The 21996-nt window shown below is 40.4% G+C and overlaps 2 protein-coding genes across 3 annotated transcripts in view; both read left to right on the top strand.

The window, feature by feature from the left end:
- Positions 1–6997: 6997 nt before the first annotated feature.
- Positions 6998–12422, top strand: msantd2 (Myb/SANT DNA binding domain containing 2). Of its 2 annotated transcripts, XM_026327544.1 has the most exons (5): positions 7074–7079; positions 7171–7442; positions 9891–10146; positions 10224–10287; positions 11331–12422. In XM_026327544.1, the coding sequence occupies exons 2-5, from the start codon at positions 7236–7238 to the stop codon at positions 12244–12246; spliced, it is 1443 nt and encodes a 480-aa protein (XP_026183329.1). In that variant the 5' UTR covers positions 7074–7079; positions 7171–7235; the 3' UTR covers positions 12247–12422. The 2 variants fall into 2 exon arrangements, with proteins under 2 accessions (XP_026183328.1, XP_026183329.1); XM_026327543.1 differs by having other exon boundaries at positions 6998–7442.
- Positions 12423–18280: 5858 nt separating this feature from the next.
- The window catches only part of esama (endothelial cell adhesion molecule a), a 68327-nt gene continuing 64611 nt past the window's right edge, over positions 18281–21996 (top strand). The window contains exon 1 of the mRNA XM_026328333.2: positions 18281–18692. Within this exon, the coding sequence (XP_026184118.1) occupies positions 18626–18692 (67 nt within the window). The 5' untranslated portion in view covers positions 18281–18625. The remainder of the gene's footprint in view (positions 18693–21996) is intronic.

Genomic DNA, 21996 nt, shown 5'->3' with positions numbered 1-21996 from the left:
CACCATAGGGAACTCTGGTTAGGCACACCTGGCCGTGCAAAAGGCTCACGGCTCAGAGCGTCTGCAACAACATTCTTAGGGCCAGGGATGTACTTAATATCAAAGTTATAGGGAGCAAGTCTTGCCACTCATCTCTGCTCACAGGCATCAAGCTTTGGTTTACTGAGAAGGTAGGTAAGTGGGTTGTTGTCAGTCCACACCGTGAATGGATGACCCTTCAACCAGTGGCTGAACTTGTCACAGACCGCCCATTTGGGCGCAAGGAACTCAAGTCTGTGAGCTGGATAACGTGACTGAGCATGGTTGAGAGATCTACTGGCGTATGCCACTGGACGTGCCACCTCAGCCCCCTCAGTCAGCTGAGACAACACAGCTCCAAGGCTATAGGAAGAGGCGTCGACAGACAGCAGGAAGGGCTTACCGAAATTGGGGTGAGCTAAAGTGGCATTATCCAGCAAAGCCTGTTTCAGCTTCAGGGCATCACTGCACTCAGGAGTCCAGTCTGCATGGGTGAGTATTCTAGCCACAGGTAAGCACTTTTTGCCTTTTGCATGTCTTGGCTTCCTCACACCAGATGTCAGTGCGAACAGAGGCCTGCTTATGCTTAAGTATCCCTCAAAGAAATACTGATAGAACCCAACCATTCAAAGAAACAATCTCATCTTGGAAGGACAGGGAATGTCAGTGCCCTCAACCATCAAATCTTTCTTATCCAAATCAACAATGGCTCTGACCTTCTCCGGGTCTGTAGAGATGCCATCCCTGCTTACTATGTGCCCCAAAAATTTCACAGACGCTCTCATGAAATGGCACTTTGTGGGAGCTAGCTATAAATTGTGTGCCTTTAACCTCTGAAACACCATTTCTAATCTCTGCAGATCTGCAGACCCAGGAGTTAATTAGGAGAAAAAAACAGAATATCATCAAGGTAACACAAAAGACTCAAGAAGTTTTGACCACCAAAAATGGCCATCATCATCCTCATGAATGTAGCTGGGCTGTTGCACAACCCCTGTGGAAGCCTGTTGTACTTATAGAGCCCAAAGGGAGAAGTGAACGCCATGAACTTCTTGTCCTCCTCATGAACCTCGACGTTGTAGTTTCCCAAGGTCAAATCCATGGTTGAGAAGAAAGCATTTCCTCCCATAGCAGCCAAGGCATCAGCCTGGTGAGGCAAAGGATGTGCGTCTTTCACAGTACGTGCATTTAGCCAACGGAAGTCAGTGCAAAGCCGCAGATCTCCATTTTCTTCTCCAAACCAAGACAAGCGGGGATGCGTACTCACTTGTAGATTTTCGTATGATGTCACGTGCCTCCATCTCATCTAAAGCCAACCGCAGCTTCTCATAGTGTGAAGGAGAAAGGCGTCGATATGGCAGTCTGAAGGGTCTGTTGTCACTCAGCCGAATGCGATGGACAAACTCTTTCGCTTTGCCACAGTCCAAACTGTGGCGGGAGAAGATAGACTACGAAGTACTACGAAGCCCAATTTTCACTACATCACGTGCTCTGCCTTGTAATCTGCTCAACACTTCTTCAGCTTGGTCACATAATACAATGCCTCTCTTAGTCAGATAGACTTTAACCACATATGTACTTCCATCCTTTTTGTTTGTCAGTTACTAAGCAGAGTTTGTGATGTCAGTTGGTGTGATCAGTGCATGGCCAGTAACTTAAGACCTACTTGTCACTTTAGATTTCTGCCCTGGTGACTACTTTAATTTAAAAATGTTAATTCTATTTTATTACATATACTTCCCTTTCTCTCCCAGCCATCTGTTCATCCAGTCTGCTTTCACTTCCCTATTGACCTGTGCAGACAACTTATTTTAATTCCTTTAACACACACGCAATCTACCATAATAAAATCATAGTACAATAAGTTACAATAAATCATGATACAGTTACTATGAAATCATTCCTCTTAATGATTAAGATTAACTTAATATAATAAACCTTACTTTTGCATAGTTTGAATCAATATTTCAGAATTATTTTTCTAACATCCATCCATCTCTGCTTACTACCTGTTCCACAGTGCTGCCCTTCCTCACTTTTCCCTATATTCAATTTTACCATCAACGTCTGTTTTTCTGGGCTCTTTTTGACAAACAAATGATCCTTTATAAACTTTACTCATTGGTAGGAACATTCAAAAACGTCAACCTGAGGGCATCAAATTAAATTTGCAAAGGACAAAGGATGTTCACTGTTACAAGAAATTTAGTGACGATTCAAGTGTTGTGGTTGGATGCACAATATATGTGTTTCTAAAAAAGGGAAGATGTGATGTGTAGTGACATACAAGACACATGAGCGGTGCTGTTTAAATCATGTTTGTGTGAAGTGACTTGTAAACAGGCAGAGAACAAGAGTTCAGTAAAGAAGCATTTCATTAGTATAATAGACCCTTCTACAGTCATTTGTTAGTACACAGGCTGCTCTCCATGTTGGTCCTTGATCTCCAAACATCATAATATACATGACAGCTACCTCCTGAAAGTGTCAAGACAAGTGCATTCCTCAGGCAAAAATACACACTAGCTAATGTTAATTCTGCTAGCTTACAGTGTGAAATGTACTATATAGTACAATTAAACTATTGTATATGTCTCTGTATCTGCATGAGCACTCTATGCTTCTAGTAAGAAAAGCTCATGTTACTCACCTACACAGTCATCTGGTGAAATCCACAGACTGTAGAAAGGGATGTGTGTGTGTGTGTTTGCAAGTGTGCATGTGTGTAGAAGGCACATAAAGGTAGAAAACATAATAATGTGTATACAGGCATGAAATCTAGCCTTCTGAGCTTTTTGTAAGTAATTGTTTTGAAGAAACAGGTTTGAAAAGAGTCCAACCCAAAACACCTAAACTATTGAGCTCAAAATTAACACATACCCACCATCACATCATATACACAATACTGCCCTTACAAAATTCCAGCAACCAAATGGGCAAGAGGAGGGAAGCAACACAAAGGCTTATAATGAAACAAGGGAACTTAATTAAAGCAAATCTGTGGATATTCTCAGTTGTCCAGGTGAAGTTATCTAGACGTCAGAAAAAATATTCTACTCAAGTAAAAGTACTGTTACTTAGAAGAAATTTTACTTTAATACAAATAAAATTGTCATTGTAAAACTCTACTCAGGTAAAAGTAAAAAGTAGCCCTTAAAATTTACCCAAAGTAAAAGTTACTTTGCAGTGCATAAAAAATAAGGCATGTCAATACATGACATTTAGAAAACTACATTTCATTTATTTTAACATACATTTGAAATTAAAGTGCCATACAAACAACGACACCTAAAATATATTGCGAATGCATGTCATGTATTTTTGTGCAACAAACATCCTTCTTTTCATCAACACTAATATTGCAATTGTGCAAATAAACAGGTACTCTGACTCAAAACCAATCTCTTAAAGCGCATCAGGTATCAGACTGCTCTACCTGTCAAATAACCAAAAAAGGTTAAATACAGTGAGGGGTGCTCATCAATCTTTTCATCTGCATTACGCTCATCTCCTCTTCAACCAATGCATCAGGAGGGTCAGTGTTGACCGACTCACCCGGTTTGACTGTTGTCTTACTATTGAATAGGTGTTATCAGCATACATCAGTCCTATTTATATAGGTCAGTAGGTCCCTACTCACCTAGGCATAATATGTTTCCTAAGAGCTAACCTGTACCTGCAAGCAAACCTGATACCTGAAAGCTCATCTGACTCCTGAATGCTTTACCTGACTCCTGAGAAAGTTAACTTCTGCTGAGAGCTAACCTGTGCCTGCAAGTTAACCTGACCCCCGACAGTTCATCGGACTTCTGAAGGTCACCTGACTCCTGAGGACTTAACCTGTTTCCTGAGTGCCTTCCAGGAAGTGCCTAACTTCCTGGAAGTTAACCTGACCCTGAACGCTAACGTGACTCCTAAGAACTAATCTGCTATCTGAGAGCTACTGGATACCTGAGAGCGCATCAGACTCCTGAAGGCCTCACCGGACTTCTGAGGACATAATCTAATTTTGAAGATCTCCTTTGATTATTATGACCACGACCCATCTCCTGAAGGCATTACCTGACTCCAAATAACCTAAGTTGATCATTGAATGCCTGACTGGAATCCTGCAGAGTTTAACTGACTTCTTTTAACCTGATCTGACCTTAAAAGGTATTACCTGATTCCTTTATGGGCTAATTAGAACTTTTATGGCTCAACCTGATTTTTGAGTACTTGACCTGGACTTTTAGGGAGAACCCTGTTTATCCATCTGATCCAATTCAGTAAGCCTGACTTTTTCCTTATTTCTACTTGTTACTCGTTACCTGTTCCTGGGCTTTCCTTAGTTTTCTGTCTTAACCTGGTTTCTGATTTGATTCTCCCTCGGTAATTAAGTTGAGATATTTAGTGGTATGCTTTGTGGTTTTGAAAATTCCAAACTTTGCATTTTGTATTATCTGTTCTGACCTGAACCCGCAAGTCTCAGCATTTACTTTGTGCTTCTAATAAACACTGTAAAACTCATTCCCTCCGGTCAAGCCTCCTTTTTTGAGCTCAAACCTAAAACTTTTCCCCAGTGAGCAAATCCTGACATCCATACGAGCTTTCTCTTAGACTGATGAGGCTACTGGTGAGGTGAATAGTGAAACATTTCGATCTAAATACTAGAAGTCCAGTTGCCATGACTCAACCGCTAAATTTATTAAAGCATAGGACAACAGAAAGCAAAAGAATTTGCAGAGCAGATATATAACCCATCAATGGGAGGGACACAAATAAGTGCTAAGTGTATAGTTAATGTTGTAGTTAGCGATCTAAGAATAAGAACTGGAAATCATGTACTGTATTGGGAATATGTCACCAAGCTTCAAACTGGGTGGTTTTACATACACTATTTATCATCTTTTTTGTTTGTTTTAAATATCTATATTATTTCTTTCAGTAGAGAATACAGAGCATGACTGAACACAGATTTCAGTCTAGGCAAAATGACTAACATCTGTGGTATGCTATTGAATTGTTTGCACATTTGATTGTAGTGCAAGTTCCCACGTTGCTTTTTCTTGCTGAGATTATGTACTGACTCAGCACAAACCTTCTATATGACATAATAAAACAGTGACATATTGCAAGTTTGTTTTGCATAGTTAAACCTTTACCTGGCATCACATTACAGAGTAGGTGGACATGTTACTGTACTTTGACAAATATATCACCTTATTATAATGTACAGTGGGGCAAAAAAGTATTTAGTCAGCCACCAATTGTGCAAGTTCTCCCACTTAAAAAGATGAGAGAGGCCTGCAATTTTCATCATAGGTATAGCTCAACTATGAGAGACAACATGAGAAAAAAAAATCCAGAAAATCACATTGTCTGATTTTTAAAGAATTTATTTGCAAATTATGGTGGAAAATAAGTATTTGGTCAATAACAAAAGTTCATCTCAGTACTTTGTTATATACCCTTTGTTGGCAATGACAGATCAAACGTTTTCTGTAAGTCTTCACAAGGTTTTCACACACTGTTGCTGGTATTTTGGCCCATTCCTCCAGGCAGATCTCCTCTAGAGCAGTGATGTTTTGGGGCTGTCGCTGGGCTACACGGACTTTCAACTCCCTCCAAAGATTTTCTATGGGGTTGAGATCTGGAGACTGGCTAGGCCACTCCAGGACCTTGAAATGCTTCTTACGAAGCCACTCCTTCGTTACCCGGGCGGTGTGTGGGATCATTGTCATGCTGAAAGACCCAGTCACGTTTCATCTTCAATGTCCTTGCTGATGGAAGGAGGTTTTCACTCAAAATCTGACGATACATGGCCCCATTCATTCTTTCCTTTACATGGATCAGTCGTCCTGGTCCCTTTGCAGAAAAACAGCCCCAAAGCATGATGTTTCCACCTCCATGCTTCACAGTAGGTATGGTGTTCTTTGGATGCAACTCAGCATTCTTTCTCCTCCAAACATGACGAGTAGAATTTCCCTTGTGGACCAATAAAGTTTATCTAATCTAATCAGTGTTAGACCTTGGGCCATTATCTGAATTACCTCAACAAATTCTTTCTAAAAGTATGATCAGTACTAACATGATTTCTATGAAAACACAGAAGTAAATAATGATAAAAGCTGCACACCATGTTGCAGTGATAACCTCTGTTCTGTGATGACTGAGGAGCTGCTGATTGCAGTTAATTAATTGCATTCCTCCGGCAACCCGGATGGAAATCATCAACAACAACAAACAGAGCATAAACATTTTACAATCAATGAACACAGTCCATTAAAGAGCTTTTTAATGGAAGATGTTTGACTCGTCAGAGTAGAAGTCCAGGTGTAAATATAAATGAAGACATTAATGATGACTTATTTATTTTCAGATGTTTAGACATGATGTGAGTCACTGTGTGGGACATTTTACAGTTAAAAATCTACCTAGGCTTAGTGAGTGCACAATAGAGACTCAGTTTGGCATTTCTGTAGACTACTGCATGATCGACTGTGCAAGTGTCATGGTTTATAGAACACATACATATACATAATGTTAGTACTTTCCCACAGCAACAAGTGGAAATGGTCTAATAAGATTAAAACTATTAAAAAGATACACACACACACACACATTCGTTCTACCTTAAATAGTAAAACTGTATTTTAAAAATACACCCTGCACAAATGCCCATGCTTCCAGGGGAATAGCTGTCATTATTAGTCACCTTTACTCAAATAGGTGGAGGTGGTATGCTTTCAGTGTCTAACTACTAGCACTGTATCTTTCTCACATTGGAGGAAATTAAGTACATTTACTCAAATACATGAAGTAAAGTATCTGAGGACTTCTTTCGCCACAGCTGTGTCGTAGTTAGGACGCAGCGCAATGCTGGGTTGTTGAATACCCGTGTCCTCCATACTTCCAGGATCCAGATTAGATCCGGGCCGTAGTTTTCCTCGTGCTTCACAGATTCTAAAGCCCACCACCCACCCACCCCTCCCCTTAGCAACAGAGCCAACATGGCGGCGTCCAGCAACGCGGAGCATTCTCCGGAGATATCGACGCTGTTAAAAATCCCGAAAACCGAGGTGCCATCCCCTGAGTCCGAGGATTTGAGTGACAGCAATCAAAACCACTCCAGTCCCTCGACACCTAACCGCTTCTCGCCTCTGAACGTAGGCTCGGGCACCACGGGCCGGACGGCGGCCTCATCCTCCTCCAACAGCTTCACGGCTTGCCGAGGGATGTCGTGGACCCCGTCCGAGACGAACGCTCTCATCGCGGTCTGGGGTAACGAGAGGCTGACGGAGGCGAGGATGCAGCAGCTGGAGGTCGCAGGCACCGTGTTCTCCGGTAAGGCCCCCGGTCCTGCCATGTACGAGCGTGTGTCCAGAGCCTTGTCGGAGCTGGGATACGAGAGGACGCCGTCCCAGTGTAGGGAGAGAATGAAGGTAAATGCGGACACCGGCTGTGACGTTACGTGTTTGTCCTCCATCATCAGGACCTCCACCTGTAGCTTGATCACTCAGCTACAGTGTTGTTAGTGGACCGGTGGAGGATCAGACATATGGGCCTAAGCACAGTTCAGTTTTCTTGTGCCTAGGTGTTGACCAGCAGCAGCTGAAACACCCTGAAAACGTTAACTAACAGCCCACTTTGAAAAAGTCAAGCTAGCTGACAGGCCCCCTATGGAGTTCATAGGCTACGTTTTATTGACAAGCCCAGGACTCTACTGTGAGGACTTACTATAGGACTCTACTGTTAGGACTATACCGTAGGTCTTTACTGTTAGAACTATACTGTAAGACTTTACTGTTAGAACTGTTAGAACTATACTGTAGGACTTTACTGTTAGAACTATACTGTAGGACTTTACTGTTAGAACTACACTGTAGGACTTTACTGTTAGAACTATACTGTTAGAACTATACTGTAGGACTTTACTGTTAGAACTATACTGTTAGAACTATACTGTAGGACTTTACTGTTAGAACTATACTGTAGGACTTTACTGTTAGAACTATACTGTTAGAACTATACTGTAGGACTTTACTGTTAGAACTATACTGTTAGAACTATACCGTAGGACTTTACTGTTAGAACTATACTGTAGGACTTTACTGTTAGAACTATACTGTTAGAACTATACTGTAGGACTTTACTGTTAGAACTGTACTGTTAGAACTATACTGTTAGAACTATACTGTTAGAACTATACTGTAGGACTTTACTGTTAGAACTGTACTGTTAGGAATATACTGTACATCATGTGACATTTCCATGAATGTGATATGACTGCATGGTAGATTTCAGCAGGACTATGTTAATATGATCAACGTTAGCACTTCAATCATAGTGTATCTTTGTGCAATAGACCAGTTTTTAATGTCCCCATATTTATGGATGCACCAATCTGTTTGCTTCTTGTAACTTTAGTATGATCTTTAATTTTCACCATAGTGATTGTGGTTAGAAGCTGTTTTTCACATTGTTCTGTTGATTCAGGATTTTTCATCGAGTTTAATTTAACTGAGTGAAATACATTAATTGATTTCATACTTGAATAGAAAACGATCACTTTATTGTATTTTCCTTTTATGTTTAGGTTCTTGTTTTGGGACTTGTTTAACATAATTTTAAATATGTTAAGGTTGTTCGACCCCTGGCATTTTATGATTTATTGTTTTAGCTTATCATTTACATTTATGGTCAAGATGTCCTCCAGCACGTCCTAAAATACTGCTCAGACATACAGAATGGCAACAACTTTGCCATCATTAACAATGGCATAAACAGTCATTAACACACATTTAAAGCTATGAGTATAATGGACCTATACTTTTATCATGGTACCTATCATAAACAAACAATTACTATTGTAGAACCATCACAGTTTCATTATATTTAAGCACAAAAAATACTTGGTCAGTTTAGGAACAAAGGCAACTTGGTTGGGTTTAGAAAAAGATTGTGGTCTGAGATGAAATCTTCTTACTTGTCACAGCTGCAATAATGAACACGTTCTGGTTGGAGTGTTTGACACAAGAATCAATTACCTATCAGAATCAATTACCTATCACTTGTGGTAAAGTCTACAGTCATAATCATGAGATTTTTTTATTAGCAGGCTATGTTGTGCTGAATGAGGTCATCAAGGTTAATTCTCAATATTTGTTGTAAGGGCAATAAATAGAACTGCATTAACTCGTCATGAGTTGTTATTCTAGGTAGGGTGTCTTTTGCCTTAACACATATCTGGGGGTCATTTTTAAAATTGCTTCTTATCTGAGCCTCTCTCCCTTATTAAGCTCTGCTATACATAGTAGTACGTAGTAAAATTGAAAGTTACTTTGTTCTTGCAGTTAAAACACTTTCTAACAAAAAGTGAAGATGTAGCCCTCTGTTGAGCCCATTTTTTGCCGATGCTAGCTGACCACAAATAGCATTGTAAATATTTCCAGTGAAGGCTCGCCACTGCTTTCACATTAAAATGGATTTCTTGCAAAACCCACAGTGAATGCTGTGAAATAGCAGTAGTTATACAAACTTTGCAGTAATGTTGGATACTAAATGTATATTAGTGACAACTTGTCATCTGCTTCGCTTAACAAAGTCAGTTTTGGGCTTGGGTCTTACACCGATCTAACAAATCTGATCTCAGCATAAACCATATTGCAGTCCACTGCCAGACATATTTAGTTGCTATTAACTATAAAAACACTTACACTTGCTATAAGTAAATGTCTTACATTACTGTTAGTGTAACATGATATTGATGTTCTTTCTGTAAAGTCATCACATTGGAGAATTGTCTCAACAAAGCTGAATTAACTGGTAACTGTGTGTTGACATACTGTATCACCAGCCTATAATTACTGTGTTCCTCCTATTGCATACAGACGCTACGGCGCTGTTACAGCCGTGTGAAGGAGCATGGTATTGGCAAAAGAAAGAGCAGCTACACTATAGAGCAACTGGAGAAGGTGTTTGGTCAGGGAGGCTGGGACTCCCAAAGTTGTGCCCCAGTGCTGATCAACAGCAGTGGGCTGTATCAAGACATGGAGTCTGATGGCAGCACCCTGGAAGACTTCTCCCAGGAAGACTGGTGCAATCAGGTGCTGGATTCAGCTTTCCAGGATGGAGACATGGAGACTGGTGAGTGTGTTAGCAAACAGTAAATGGCACAAGAATGGTGGGTTTTTGCTAATATTTGTGCTTCTCATTCAATTTAGAAGAAGTCCAAGTGCCAAAAAACAGAGCTCTACAGGTTCAAGCAGAGCTGTCAGAACAAACCCAGTAAGTAAACAAGAACGAAGGATAGCTTTGCTTTGTTTTTCTAGATTGAACATGCTTGGTGTAAAGCTTTGTTTTGTAAATGAAATGAAAATAGCTGTGTGAAAGTCACGTTTTCCATAAGTCTTACACTGTTATGTAGATAGTGGTAGTGCCTTCTTGTTCTAGCATGTTGCTTCATTAGGGTTAATGCTTTGTGTGAAATTCTAGTACGCAGGTGTAAAAAGATTTAAGATCTGTTTAAATGTTATCACACATAAATATAATAATTACACATAATAACAACAAGCAGAAGTGCATTATGTTGTTCATTCATCTGTGTCAAGTAACATTAAACAACTGTGCCAACATCAGGGTGGGGGGAGATAAAGTGATGTCTCCTCCTCTCTCAGGGTGTTTGAATGTCGACACTCACTCCAAACTTTCTTTCAGCTGCAGACTTTATTACCTGCACTTTGAAAATACAGTATCTATATTCTTTATTTATATATATATATATTCTCTATATATATTCTTATTTTTTCAATCACAAATGTAATCAACTGATTTATCGATTATTAAAATAGTTGTTTGTTGCAGCCCTAAAGCAATACAATTCTATTTGCCAAAGTATTTTTTCTAAAGCAGGATCTAGGAGTCACTAGATATTTTCAAATCAGAGGGATTCAGAAATCTCCATGTTACTTCTATGTGTTCCTTTGTTTTATAATTCAGAATACTGTCTAAACCAGAGGCACATTTTTATTATATACTGCTATCATTTGACATTTGACACTTTTTTTACATAAGCAGTTATGATCTGTAGAGATAGTGTTGCATAAATATTTTCTGAAGCTGGTATTTCTCTAAAACTGAGCTCTGTGAATCATTGGTGGCTAATCAGACAAAAATGAAAGCAGTAAGTGGAGCAGAGGAAACCAAAACATATATAAGTAACAGTGGCTCCCAAATCCAGACCTAAAAGGTAAAGTGTATTTTGTTTAGAAGCTGCTTGTAAAATTGCTGCTTGTAAATTATTATAATTATGCATCTTGGGTTCTATGCAGAAAAAGGGATCTTCTGCAGACTGTGATGCGTATCCTTGAGTCAGTGCAGCTGAAATGGGAACATTTCCAGACATGGACCGAGTTCTCACGGCTGCATCTCTCCAATAAACTGGCCATTTTTGGCGTGGGCTACAATACACGCTGGCGCGAGGACGTGCGTTACCACTATGCTGAGATCAGCTCGCAGGTGCCACTGGGCAAGAGGCTTCGCGAATACTTCAACCCGGAGAAGCCTGAGGGCCGCATTATCATGACCAAAGTTCAAAAGATGAACTGGAAGAATGTCTACTACAAGTTCCTGGACATTACCATCAGTGAGGCACGCTGCCTAGAACTGCACTTGGAGGTGGACTGGATCCCTGTATGCATTTCCAGGGCAGCAGGCTGCAGCAAAGGCACACCCCACTATCTTCTTCCTGGGGAGATTCCTAAGGCATATGGACTCTACGCTGTTGGCTACAAGACCATGCCATCCACTAACTCTACTCAAACCTCTCTCCAGGCTGGTAGTGAAGACCATAGCTTACCTCAGTGCAAGTCAGAAAATGGGGCTCAAAGTCAGGCTGATGGAGAAGAAGCAGGGCAGGGTGACAGAACTGGGGATAAAGTCACTTACTGCTACCTGGGCATAGCTGAGGACAGGACCATACAGCAATGTCTCTTCCAGCACTTTCAGGCTTCTGGCAGACACTATGTCCATGGTGAACCTTCAGCTGTGACACGTTTCCTGCAGGAGAATTGCCACCATTTTGTCACAAGCCAGGATGGTGAAGGTGGTGAAGACTCATTCCAGCATTTTTCCATTTACATAAAATTCATTGAGGTGGAGTTGGACTTCCTCTCAGCAGGCTCCCTGGTGGAGTGCCTTGAAACTGCTGTGGGCTATGCCTTGAAATATAACAAGGAAGCATCATAACTACACTCAATGTTTCTGATTTGTATTGATTAAAATTAACAAGTGTTATAGCCAACAAGGCAAAATGAAAAGTGACCAATTCTGTTCAAAAGCATGGATGTGTGCAAGTCTGCCATATTTTTGCATAATGTTCAGCTCTTTTGAATGGGTTTTCAGTAGGTCCTTAAGTAAAAAAACAATGCACAATATGGCAAATTTATTGTGTAGAAATATGAGAACAGTAGCTTAAGTATTACATGTGCAGCATCCAAGAAATATGTATTATTATTTTAGGCTAATGTGCACTACAAAGGTTTCTGCTGCTTGTGTAATGTAGGTAAATATTGAGTCATCAGGGAGTGTGGGGTTGGCAAGGTGACTACTGCAGTATGCATCTGTCTACCTCAGTAGGATGTAGCAAACAAGGCAGCAAGGGGACCATAGTGTGTATTTCTTCTTTAACTGCCTTTACTTTGACTGTTGAGGTCTGGACCTGAATTCACAAATAATCTAAGTCTAACAGTTGATTTATGTAGGCCATATGTCAATTGGGCTGCAGCTACAGATGCAAGTTAGGGGGGAAAAAAGCAAAGAATCCTCATTTGTCCATGTAGATACCTGTTAATCCAGCAGTGTCATCACAGATTTTCACTCCATTTCAATTCAGTACATAACATAATGCTTCTGCCACCCATAATGGTAGTTCTTTGTGACAAGTGAAATGCTAGCAGTAACATAAATACACTAATGAAAACGTTTTTCACACTGACAACATTTACAAGATATGTTAACTCTTGTGTTATCACATTAAGTTTTTTTTTGTTTTGTTTTTTTTAAATGGCTCTGAAAAACCTGTTATACACAACACTTAATTTTGTCTTTGGTAGATATTCTGAAATACTGCCTGACCAGTTAACACATTATAACTTTCTTTTATGTTAAGCTGGTGCTATGATGTTAGGCAAAAATGAGAAATCACTCATGATATTACCGCAGACTAAATATTACTGTAGGCCAAAATGTATTGGTGGCCAGTACTTTGAAGCATCTCTAGCTGCAGCTGTGGGGTTGTCTATCTCAATATACAGTATAGCTTACTTGAGAAGTTTTCAGCACCTCACACATACAGGTACAGTATTTCAAATGCGCCAGTCTTGCAGATAATACATAATCAGCAGTTGTTTGTAATAATCTGCTTGCTTGCAGCTATAAACCTGGCCTGAGAACACTCACCTATGACTTCTAGTCAGGTTAAGACTGTAAGCTGTAATTAATTCACTTTGACCCCTAACCCTTTTCGAATACGATTCCTGAGGTTATGTGCAATGTGCCAGGAAAGGACTTTAGAAAAAAATAAAACAATGGAGAAGTCCATACTGAATCTATGTATATGAAATCTACCTTATATATCTATAATATATATTTAAAAAGTTGATGTTGAGCATTCCGGCTTTTGCAAACTTGCGATGTTAATTTGTTTAGGTATACAGTATATAAAAGATAAATATGATATTTTCTATTTTATTGTTTGACACCATGTCTTGTATGTGATTGTTTTGAAGTCACTGTCTTGTATGTTTACATGTTTGAAAAACAATAAATGGGGCACTCGCTGACATTTGCCACACAATGAAAACAGCTTTGTGTGTATTTGTTTGAGCACTAAGTTGTTTTAGAGTAAGTACAGTATCCTACTCTGGACAGGGTAGAATCACACATCCCTTTAGAAATAGCAACAGGTGAATCATGTTATGTCCTTAATAAAACAATATACTAAAATGTTTATTCAACTAAAAATGAGTGTAATGCTGCTATGCACATGTCCAGGTTCACCATATTAAAGGAATGTGTAGAAGTGTACAAATAAGGTCTTAAGAATTTTTTTCCCAAAAATTATGGAAAAATGCACATGCACAATTATTCCCATCAGTATTAGCTCTAGTTTTAGTGCTAACACTCTGGATTGTGAATACTGCAAACACTACACCTGCCTATCATAAACATGAAAGCATTATTGGTGTGAACATGTTAACATACTGAATTTTACTTCAGATGAGCACTGTGCATGCAGTGAAGCCTTGCAGCACCACTGCCATGCCAATAGACCTTAGTCTGGAATACAGCTTTTCCCTCACAACATGCTTGGTTCATTTAAATGCTTGACATTATGTTATGTGTTTCCAAATTCTGGTGGATATGATTGTAGCAGTGTTAGTGTTTTTTAAGACTTGGAGGATGTCATTCACCCATGTGACCAGCAGATGGCCACAGATAGCTATTACTGAAATTTCCTACATGGTTGTGTAGACTAAGTCTAATTTCTTGACAGTGAAAAATGAAATCTGTTAAAGCAAATGTGGAAAGCCACTAATGTATCACATTAAAGAACTGACTAATGGTTTGAAGATGTCTCTGAGAGCAGCAGAGCCACAGATGACTCTATATGACTGTGATGTGTATGCAAAGAGAATGCTGCTGACCTTTAGCAGACTAGCCTTTGCAACTGGAAGAAATATCTGGACACCTTTTCACACTCACTTCATCTAAAAACAGTATGCTAACAGCTTAACTCAAAAAAATATGTGACATTGTTTGGACTGTGCTATTTTTACATTTAATGTTTTAAATACTATGACAATTAATAAACAGAAAAGGCGTACTACAGGTTGCCATTTATCAGTTAACAACTTTTGTTTAATTTTACCATTTACTATTTTTTTACACCACAGAATGTATTTGATTAAACCATAATATTTTGAGTTCTTTCCTGTTGTAGTGTAGAGATGAAATTCCTTTAAAATGAATCAGTCTGATCTCACTGTCGGTCCACTGTGAAGACATTCTAGTACAGATGCAAATCTGACATATGAAAACATAACAGCCAATTGAAACAAAAAAAATGTCATATGTACTGTATCCTTTCAATTCAATTCAATTCAATTTTATTTGTATAGCGCCAAATCACAATACAAATCATCTCAAGGCACTTTACAAAAACTAAAACTAAAAACCCAACAATTCCTTTATGAGCAAGCACTTGGCGACAGTGGAGAGGAAAAAACTCCCTTTAACGGAAGAAAAAACCTCCAGCAGAACCAGGCTCAGTTTGGGCGGCCATCTGCCTCGACCGGTTGGGGTGAGTGGATAGAGCAGAGAGAAAAGAACAGCAACAATAAACAACAAATAGACACTGCAAGTTGGTGGGGCCAGTAACTGCACATCAGCAATATACAGCTCCAGGACCAGGGACACCTGCAGAAGGTACAGAGAGAGAGAGAGAGAGAGAGAGAGGGAGGGAGAGAGCACAAACTAGGGGAGAGAGAGAGCACAAGGTTAGTAACATTCAATGGTGGAATATACATGAGGTGGGAGAGAAGGGGGGGATACATCCTTTGTATCTGAATGTACAGTGTATGTCCAGAAGAAGGCAGGTGTTTTGATTACTCAGCAGCTGATAATATGCTTCTAAAACCCATTATAACCACGTATAGATGTGACACATTGGCCTGGGATGCACAGTAGCATTATGGTAAGTGGTATGTTCGTTTTAGAAGAGTGGGGACATTGGTTTTTCAGGAGGACATAGTCATTGATAGGGGCAGACATCCAAATAAGGGGAATACACCTGAGCCATGTAAATTCTTGCTATTCATCACTTTTCTGTTGAATTTTCTCTTTTCTTTAGAGAAAAAAACGACTGATACTAAAATGACTAGAAAAGAAAGAATTATGGATACATAATTGAGAACAATTTGTTTGGCTTCCACATGTCAGGTTTGCTCACCACCTACCAAGACTTGGTTGTGTCTGCTTGGATTATAACAGTCTGGTCCAGAAGCCACTACTAGCCTCTCTGTCCTTCTCAAATTGTTTTTGCACCAAAATAAAAACATGCCTGTTTTGGCAGATTATTCCTGAATGCTGTAGATTCCAGCTGGAGGCCCAGATGCAATTTACAACAACACAACAAATCTCATCCCTGCAAGAACTGGACCCTGCTTCTTTGGATTTAATCAAAGGAATAACCCTTGTTCACCTCTCATAATTGAGCAGTCCTCTTGCTTTAACCTCACCCTTGTTGCTGAGGCAACAGAAATGAAATAAAGGAGTCTGACCACCTCAGAGAGCACAGGTCAGTCCGTATTTTTACATTGGGAGTGGGGGTGGGGCGCACATCTGGGGAATTTACGTCAGGTTAAGTCCAATCTCTCGCTCTGCTTTCAGACCCACACCTTTTCACGCATGATAGAGCAGGAGCAGGAGTGGAGGAAAAGAATGGAGCCTTAGTTGTGTGTGTGGGTTTAAAAATACAGGCTTATTGTTAAAAAATACACCGCGTGTGTGTGTGTTTTTTAGGTCAGTGGTGTGACGTTTCAGGTTGGATGATGCTTATTGGATATGAGGAAATGATTATTTACTTCATTACTCTTAATGGTGGTATAGTATTTGGAAGAAAGCGAGCGAGACATGCATTAGCTAACTTAACCGCTTTCATTAACAACGCACCATGGGCAGCGTAGGACATTGACCCACACCCAGCCATGACGTAGGGATGCGCAGGAGCTTTCTGAAAATGTGTATGATGTGGTTCAATGGCGACGTTGGCCTGGAAATCGTTAGGAGTATTCTTAATCTTGTATTTCTGCGCCTTAAACTCAAATTTGACCCCCTGACCATGTGTGAAAACTCAAAATTTGCACACAAATTCAGAATCGCGTGAAAATTTTATATTTCATAGGTTTCATAAACGACCTCAAAAGAATGGCTCTTCGGCGCCCCAGACAAAAGTGAAAATACATTGCGCACAGTCACCAGCCTGTTTATTCTTCATGTAACTGGAGGTCGTGCGACCAACAGGAAGTCCGCCAGCTTGGAGTTTAACTTGAGGTCATTGAGTTCGCTGTTTTTGCTCACCTCAAACTCGAACGAACTGCTCCTTGGGCTTTTGACCGAATGAGCTCATTCTTGGTCAGCCTCATCTACGCTGTTATCCAAAGTTCGTAATTAATTTTTACGGTTTTCCCTTGGAGGACCCGATAAGTTGACGTACGTTACTGGCACCTTCGAGTTGTGATAACTCGCACACGCATTGTCGGATTTGAATCTGACCAATTGATGAATTGTAGTCCCCAGCGGCCTGAACCCACGTGTTTGAACAAAGTCATAATGGGCGCAATAGCGCCGCCTGTATAACAATTTCAAAGTTTTCATGGAGAGCCAAACATTTAGTTTGTCAGAACTGTACCAAATTTGGCAGAAAAATCATTCAGGGTATCCCAATCGAAAAGGCCAACCAGACCCATGCTCTATTTTCCACGCTGTTGCCTTGGCGATGACAGAAAGCCACCATTCTATCTCAATGACAGATGTATACTGGAAGATGAAATTGCTGTAGAAATGCCCGCTGCTATGTTACATTTTTGTGTATCTGTGTGTGTGTGTATGTGTCTGTATCACTGTTGGCTGATAAATGTGCCCTCTACAGCCATTTACAAAATCCCCCACCTCAAATTTCCGGATTCAAATCAGGCTCTCATTTAAAGGGCTCCCACTGAAGTGAGTGGGAACAGGGATCGCGTCTGTCCCTGGTCCACTCAGGGAGGCGGTTCGCTCACAGCAAGGGCCGTTCATCGCCGCTTGCGGCTATATTTTCATTTTATTTGTTGGTTGGGACGCATGGCATATTTCAGAAAACACTCTGACACTAAACCAAACAAAACTGAAATATAGTGTGTGTTTCTGAAATGCTACCGGCAAACTATTTTAGCACCTGCACATGACGGTGCCAATCAGCGTACAGGTGTGCTTGCTTTACTTTATAATAAACAGCGGAGAAATACCGGATATCAGTGAGTTTTATTTCAAACTAAAAGCAGGGCTGTTAATCAAAGCATTCGCCAAAGCCATGTTCAGACACAGTGGGTTTTATTGTGAACCGGAAAGTGTCTTGATATCGAGACGGGCTTGACGGTAGCTCGCTGCCTGAAGCAGCAGGGCTTTCTCTCTCCTGTCTCGCTCTACGTCTCTCTCCCTCTCAGGAAGCGACACGGGATGACAAGTTGCAGACTTGTAGTCGCTGCAGTGTAGATAAGGGGAGAACTGCAGATACAGCTGAGCGTTAAGTAGAGGAGGAGAGGACTCGGTTAAGGACTCTCTGCGTCGGCGGCGTTGACGTATTTTATATTTCACTTTGTCACCATTCACACCGCGAAGCCATTAAAGAGGGTTCCCGCTTTCATATTTCCTCACCTGAAGTGTCCCTTACGTTCCCCAGCTAACGTCTCCGTAGGGAGACTGGAGGAAAAGCACTTGACAGACTTTGGCAAAGCTTTGGCTTAGAAGAGACATAGTCTTATAGAAACACCCAGGTGAAGAAGTGGGAACTCTGAACGCATCAGCCATGGAGGTCTGTTCTACTTCGAGGAAACTTACTTTGCTGTCATTGACCTTCCTGTGGGGGCTCTCAGGTCAGTAAAGAACTCGTCCAACACACGTTCTTCATCTCTGTAGTGTCATTCACCCAAGAGCACACAATTTTATATTTCAGGTGTTTTTAAAGTAGGCATAATGCACATGTTGGACCTAAACCCGGGCCGTGATGTGTCCCAAGGAAACATACATTCCTCACTTTGACTATTTTTGAAGTGAAACTGCATTTTCATCCAGTTTGTCAGCAACTCCCACAAAATGTATTATCTAGTTCTTTGAGGATTGTTTTTTAGTATAATTTTTTTAAATATCTTCACACTACTGCATGTGAAATGTATTTCTTAGATGAAGAAAAAAATGTGTTTCTGTGGGAGACTCCTGTACTGTGTGTGTGCCAGAGGATGAAGGGATGGATTTAAATTGAAACACCTGTTTGTTTTTCACAGGATTTTGAAACAAGTGTGTTACACATGATTATGTCTTCCAGGGAAGAATAATCCCTTTACAGCTTCTACAACATTGGCTCAGCTATCACTCTCTCAAGCAATGTATTAAACACCTACTTTCACTGATCTCTGTACAGTACATGCAGCCTACTTTTCCCCAGCCATCTCTTTGATTTAGAAATTAGGGCACAGTTGAGCTTCATGAGTATTTTGTTTTAAAGTTCTAGATGATTAGTCCAGGTAGAAAATATTAACTGTTATCTGGAGGGAGCATCACTTTGCATCTTGTGGGAAAACTGATTTATCTTTTTTTTTTTCACAGAAAGGTAGTCAGATAGTTGTGTGTGTTGTATCCGAGGCAAAAGTCTCAAGTAAAATGAATTGTCCATCACACTGTGTGATTGGAGTTGCTATGAAGGCACATGCTTACCATATTGAAGATAACCATCTGCTTTAAACAGCAACAAAGGAATGTTGTATCTTCATGTTCATTAGATCCTTTTGAATAATTTTTTTGCTCCGTGAGTATGAACAGAAAGTACATTTCTGTTCATGTCTAACACCTGGACCGCAGGCCAAGGTAAAGCTGAATAGCTTTACCTTGGCCTGCTCTCATGAATCATTCTACTCTCGTATGGAAAACAGGATATGTCCGTTTAAGTCAGGGGACTCCTGCTTCAGGTGAGTGCATATTACTTCCAGGAGACAGGCTGGCGACTTTCGTTTGGTCTGTGCTGTGGGCTTCCTGCAGCTTGTGTGTGTGTTTTTAGTACTGTTGCCAAAATAATCTGATGGCTGACACAGGGAGTCTCAGGCTGGTCTGTTAACCCAGAAGGAGGGGTATTACCTGAGAAATGCTCCCATTTTCCTTCCCAGAACCCTCTAACAACATTATTGTGCTTAGACACTTTTAAGGATTTTCAAGCAGTGATTAGTAGTAATGCCTCCTGGTGACCAATCTGGAGTTTTAACACCGGGCTGTTATTCAGTGTCACAGCACAACAGGACAATAAGAGTACAGTAGCTGACCCTGACCTCAGTGTTTGACTCACCATCAGTCTCCCTGCAGGTGTGTCCTGAAAACACTGAGTGGTCAAGATACAGAGAGGAAATATCCATGAATAGAAGCCTGTTGTAACAGGAAGACTGCGTGCTCCTTGACTTCCAGATGTAGCTGTGTGCGCTAGAGCGGGAAGTGAGCAAACACTGTCCAACAAACAACATAAGAAGTCATTTTAGTCATTTTTTTTTTCGATGAAAAATCAAACAGGGCGGAGAATGTTATTGGACTGTCGATGTCAGGAATATCTGATGAATGGTTATGGTCATGACAAAACAATGTCCACTCGTTATATTAAATTTAGAACAGATTTTTTTGAAGGGTTGGCTTGTGTGTCTAAATACCCGACATGTGATGTGAGTAATTTATAGTAGCACTACAACACTTAGTTAAATCATTGACTGACTGATTTGATGATGCCACTTTGGGCTCTGTAAGAAACCGTTTCCTGTGACTGTTGTACTAATCCTCTTTATTTGTTTTATTAAGCTTGTACTACCTAATAGTTCACAGTGCTTCTGAATCAGTTTTTCCCTCCTGTCTTCTGTTCATATGCAAGTTCAATCAAAAATCACGTTGTGGGAAAACATAACCTTTTTCTGTTCATTCTTGCCAGTAAATGACATAATCCCTGGTTGGTACATGGCCTCTGATTTGGGTTATCTGGATAACATGATTAGGAACACAGAAATACCCATCTACACTAAATATATGATACGTTTTGCAGTCTGAGTACTGAATAGTAAGGAAGCTAATGTGTTTGCCAGTACTATTGTGAGAGGTTTGAGTGATTGCATTGATATTTGGCCCCATCAAGTGTAAATCTAGTCAACCCCAATTTGAACTATTTTTAGATGTTCCCAGCTCCAGTAAAACACAGTTTGCAATGGAAAGAGGTACTTTTTCAGTCCTGCATTAGCCCTGTTTTAGTTGTGTGTGTCTGTGTGTGTGTCTGTGTGTGTGTCTGTGTGTGTGTCTGTGTGTGTGTCTGTGTGTGTGTCTTTGTGTGTGTCTGTGTCTGTGTGTGCTTATGCATTGCTCATTTTGTGGCACCATAAATCTGTTTCCACAGTCGCATTGTTGGAAGGTAATTTCCTTTTTCGGACAAAAAGCAAGTTCTCTAAACATAAATCATTGAATTTTAGAATGACAACTTGGTTTAAGGTTAGGGTAAGGGTTATGGCTCGGCAAGTAGTGATTATGGTTTAGGTTAGGGCAAATCTCCAGGAAATTTTCCAGGAATGCATGTCAATGTTAAATCCCCTGAAGGTTGTGTGTGTGTGTGTGTGTGTGTGTGTGTGTGTGTGTGTGTGTGTGTGTGTGTGTGTGTGTGTGTGTGTGTGTGTGTGTGTGTGTGTGTGTGTGTGTGTGAGGGTGTGTGTGTGTGTGTGTGTGTGTGTGTGTGTGTGTGTGTGTGAGACACAGACAGAGATGTGAATGCATCTATATGAGCACATGCTGTAATTGTGTAATATCAATATATTAACAGTGTATATCCTATGCCTTATCTCACAACCCAGCATTGCACAATTACAATTTTATTCTGGACACACCATGTGAACATATTCATTTGTTTTCCAGGTCTCACACTGGACTTTACTACAAGGTCAATCCATATAAGCTTCTATAGGATCAGGGGAGAGGAAAGTGGTGCTGCCTGATTTTCTTAGGCAAGTCTTAGTGATTTGGAGTAGAGGGTTATCACAATTATTTTAGCTACATGTATGGGGCAACTTGAGATGTACTGGTGCCCTGTCCAGGGTGTACGCCTGCCTTTCACCCAAAGAGAGCTGGGATAAGCTCCAGCAGATCCCTGTGACCCGAAATAGGAATAAG

This window comes from Mastacembelus armatus, chromosome 14 (genome assembly GCF_900324485.2).
Source record: "Mastacembelus armatus chromosome 14, fMasArm1.2, whole genome shotgun sequence".
NCBI lineage: Eukaryota > Metazoa > Chordata > Actinopteri > Synbranchiformes > Mastacembelidae > Mastacembelus > Mastacembelus armatus.
This window is presented reverse-complemented; position numbering and strand designations above follow the sequence as displayed.

Bases quoted from the DNA above. Each gene is read 5' to 3' on its own strand.
- msantd2 (XM_026327543.1), top strand. From the start codon at position 7,011: ATGGCGGCGTCCAGCAACGCGGAGCATTCTCCGGAGATATCGACGCTG. The intron at 10,147-10,223 runs GTGAGTGTGTTA...CATTCAATTTAG, and splicing joins GGATGGAGACATGGAGACTG to AAGAAGTCCAAGTGCCAAAA. The intron at 10,288-11,330 runs GTAAGTAAACAA...GGTTCTATGCAG, and splicing joins GAGCTGTCAGAACAAACCCA to AAAAAGGGATCTTCTGCAGA.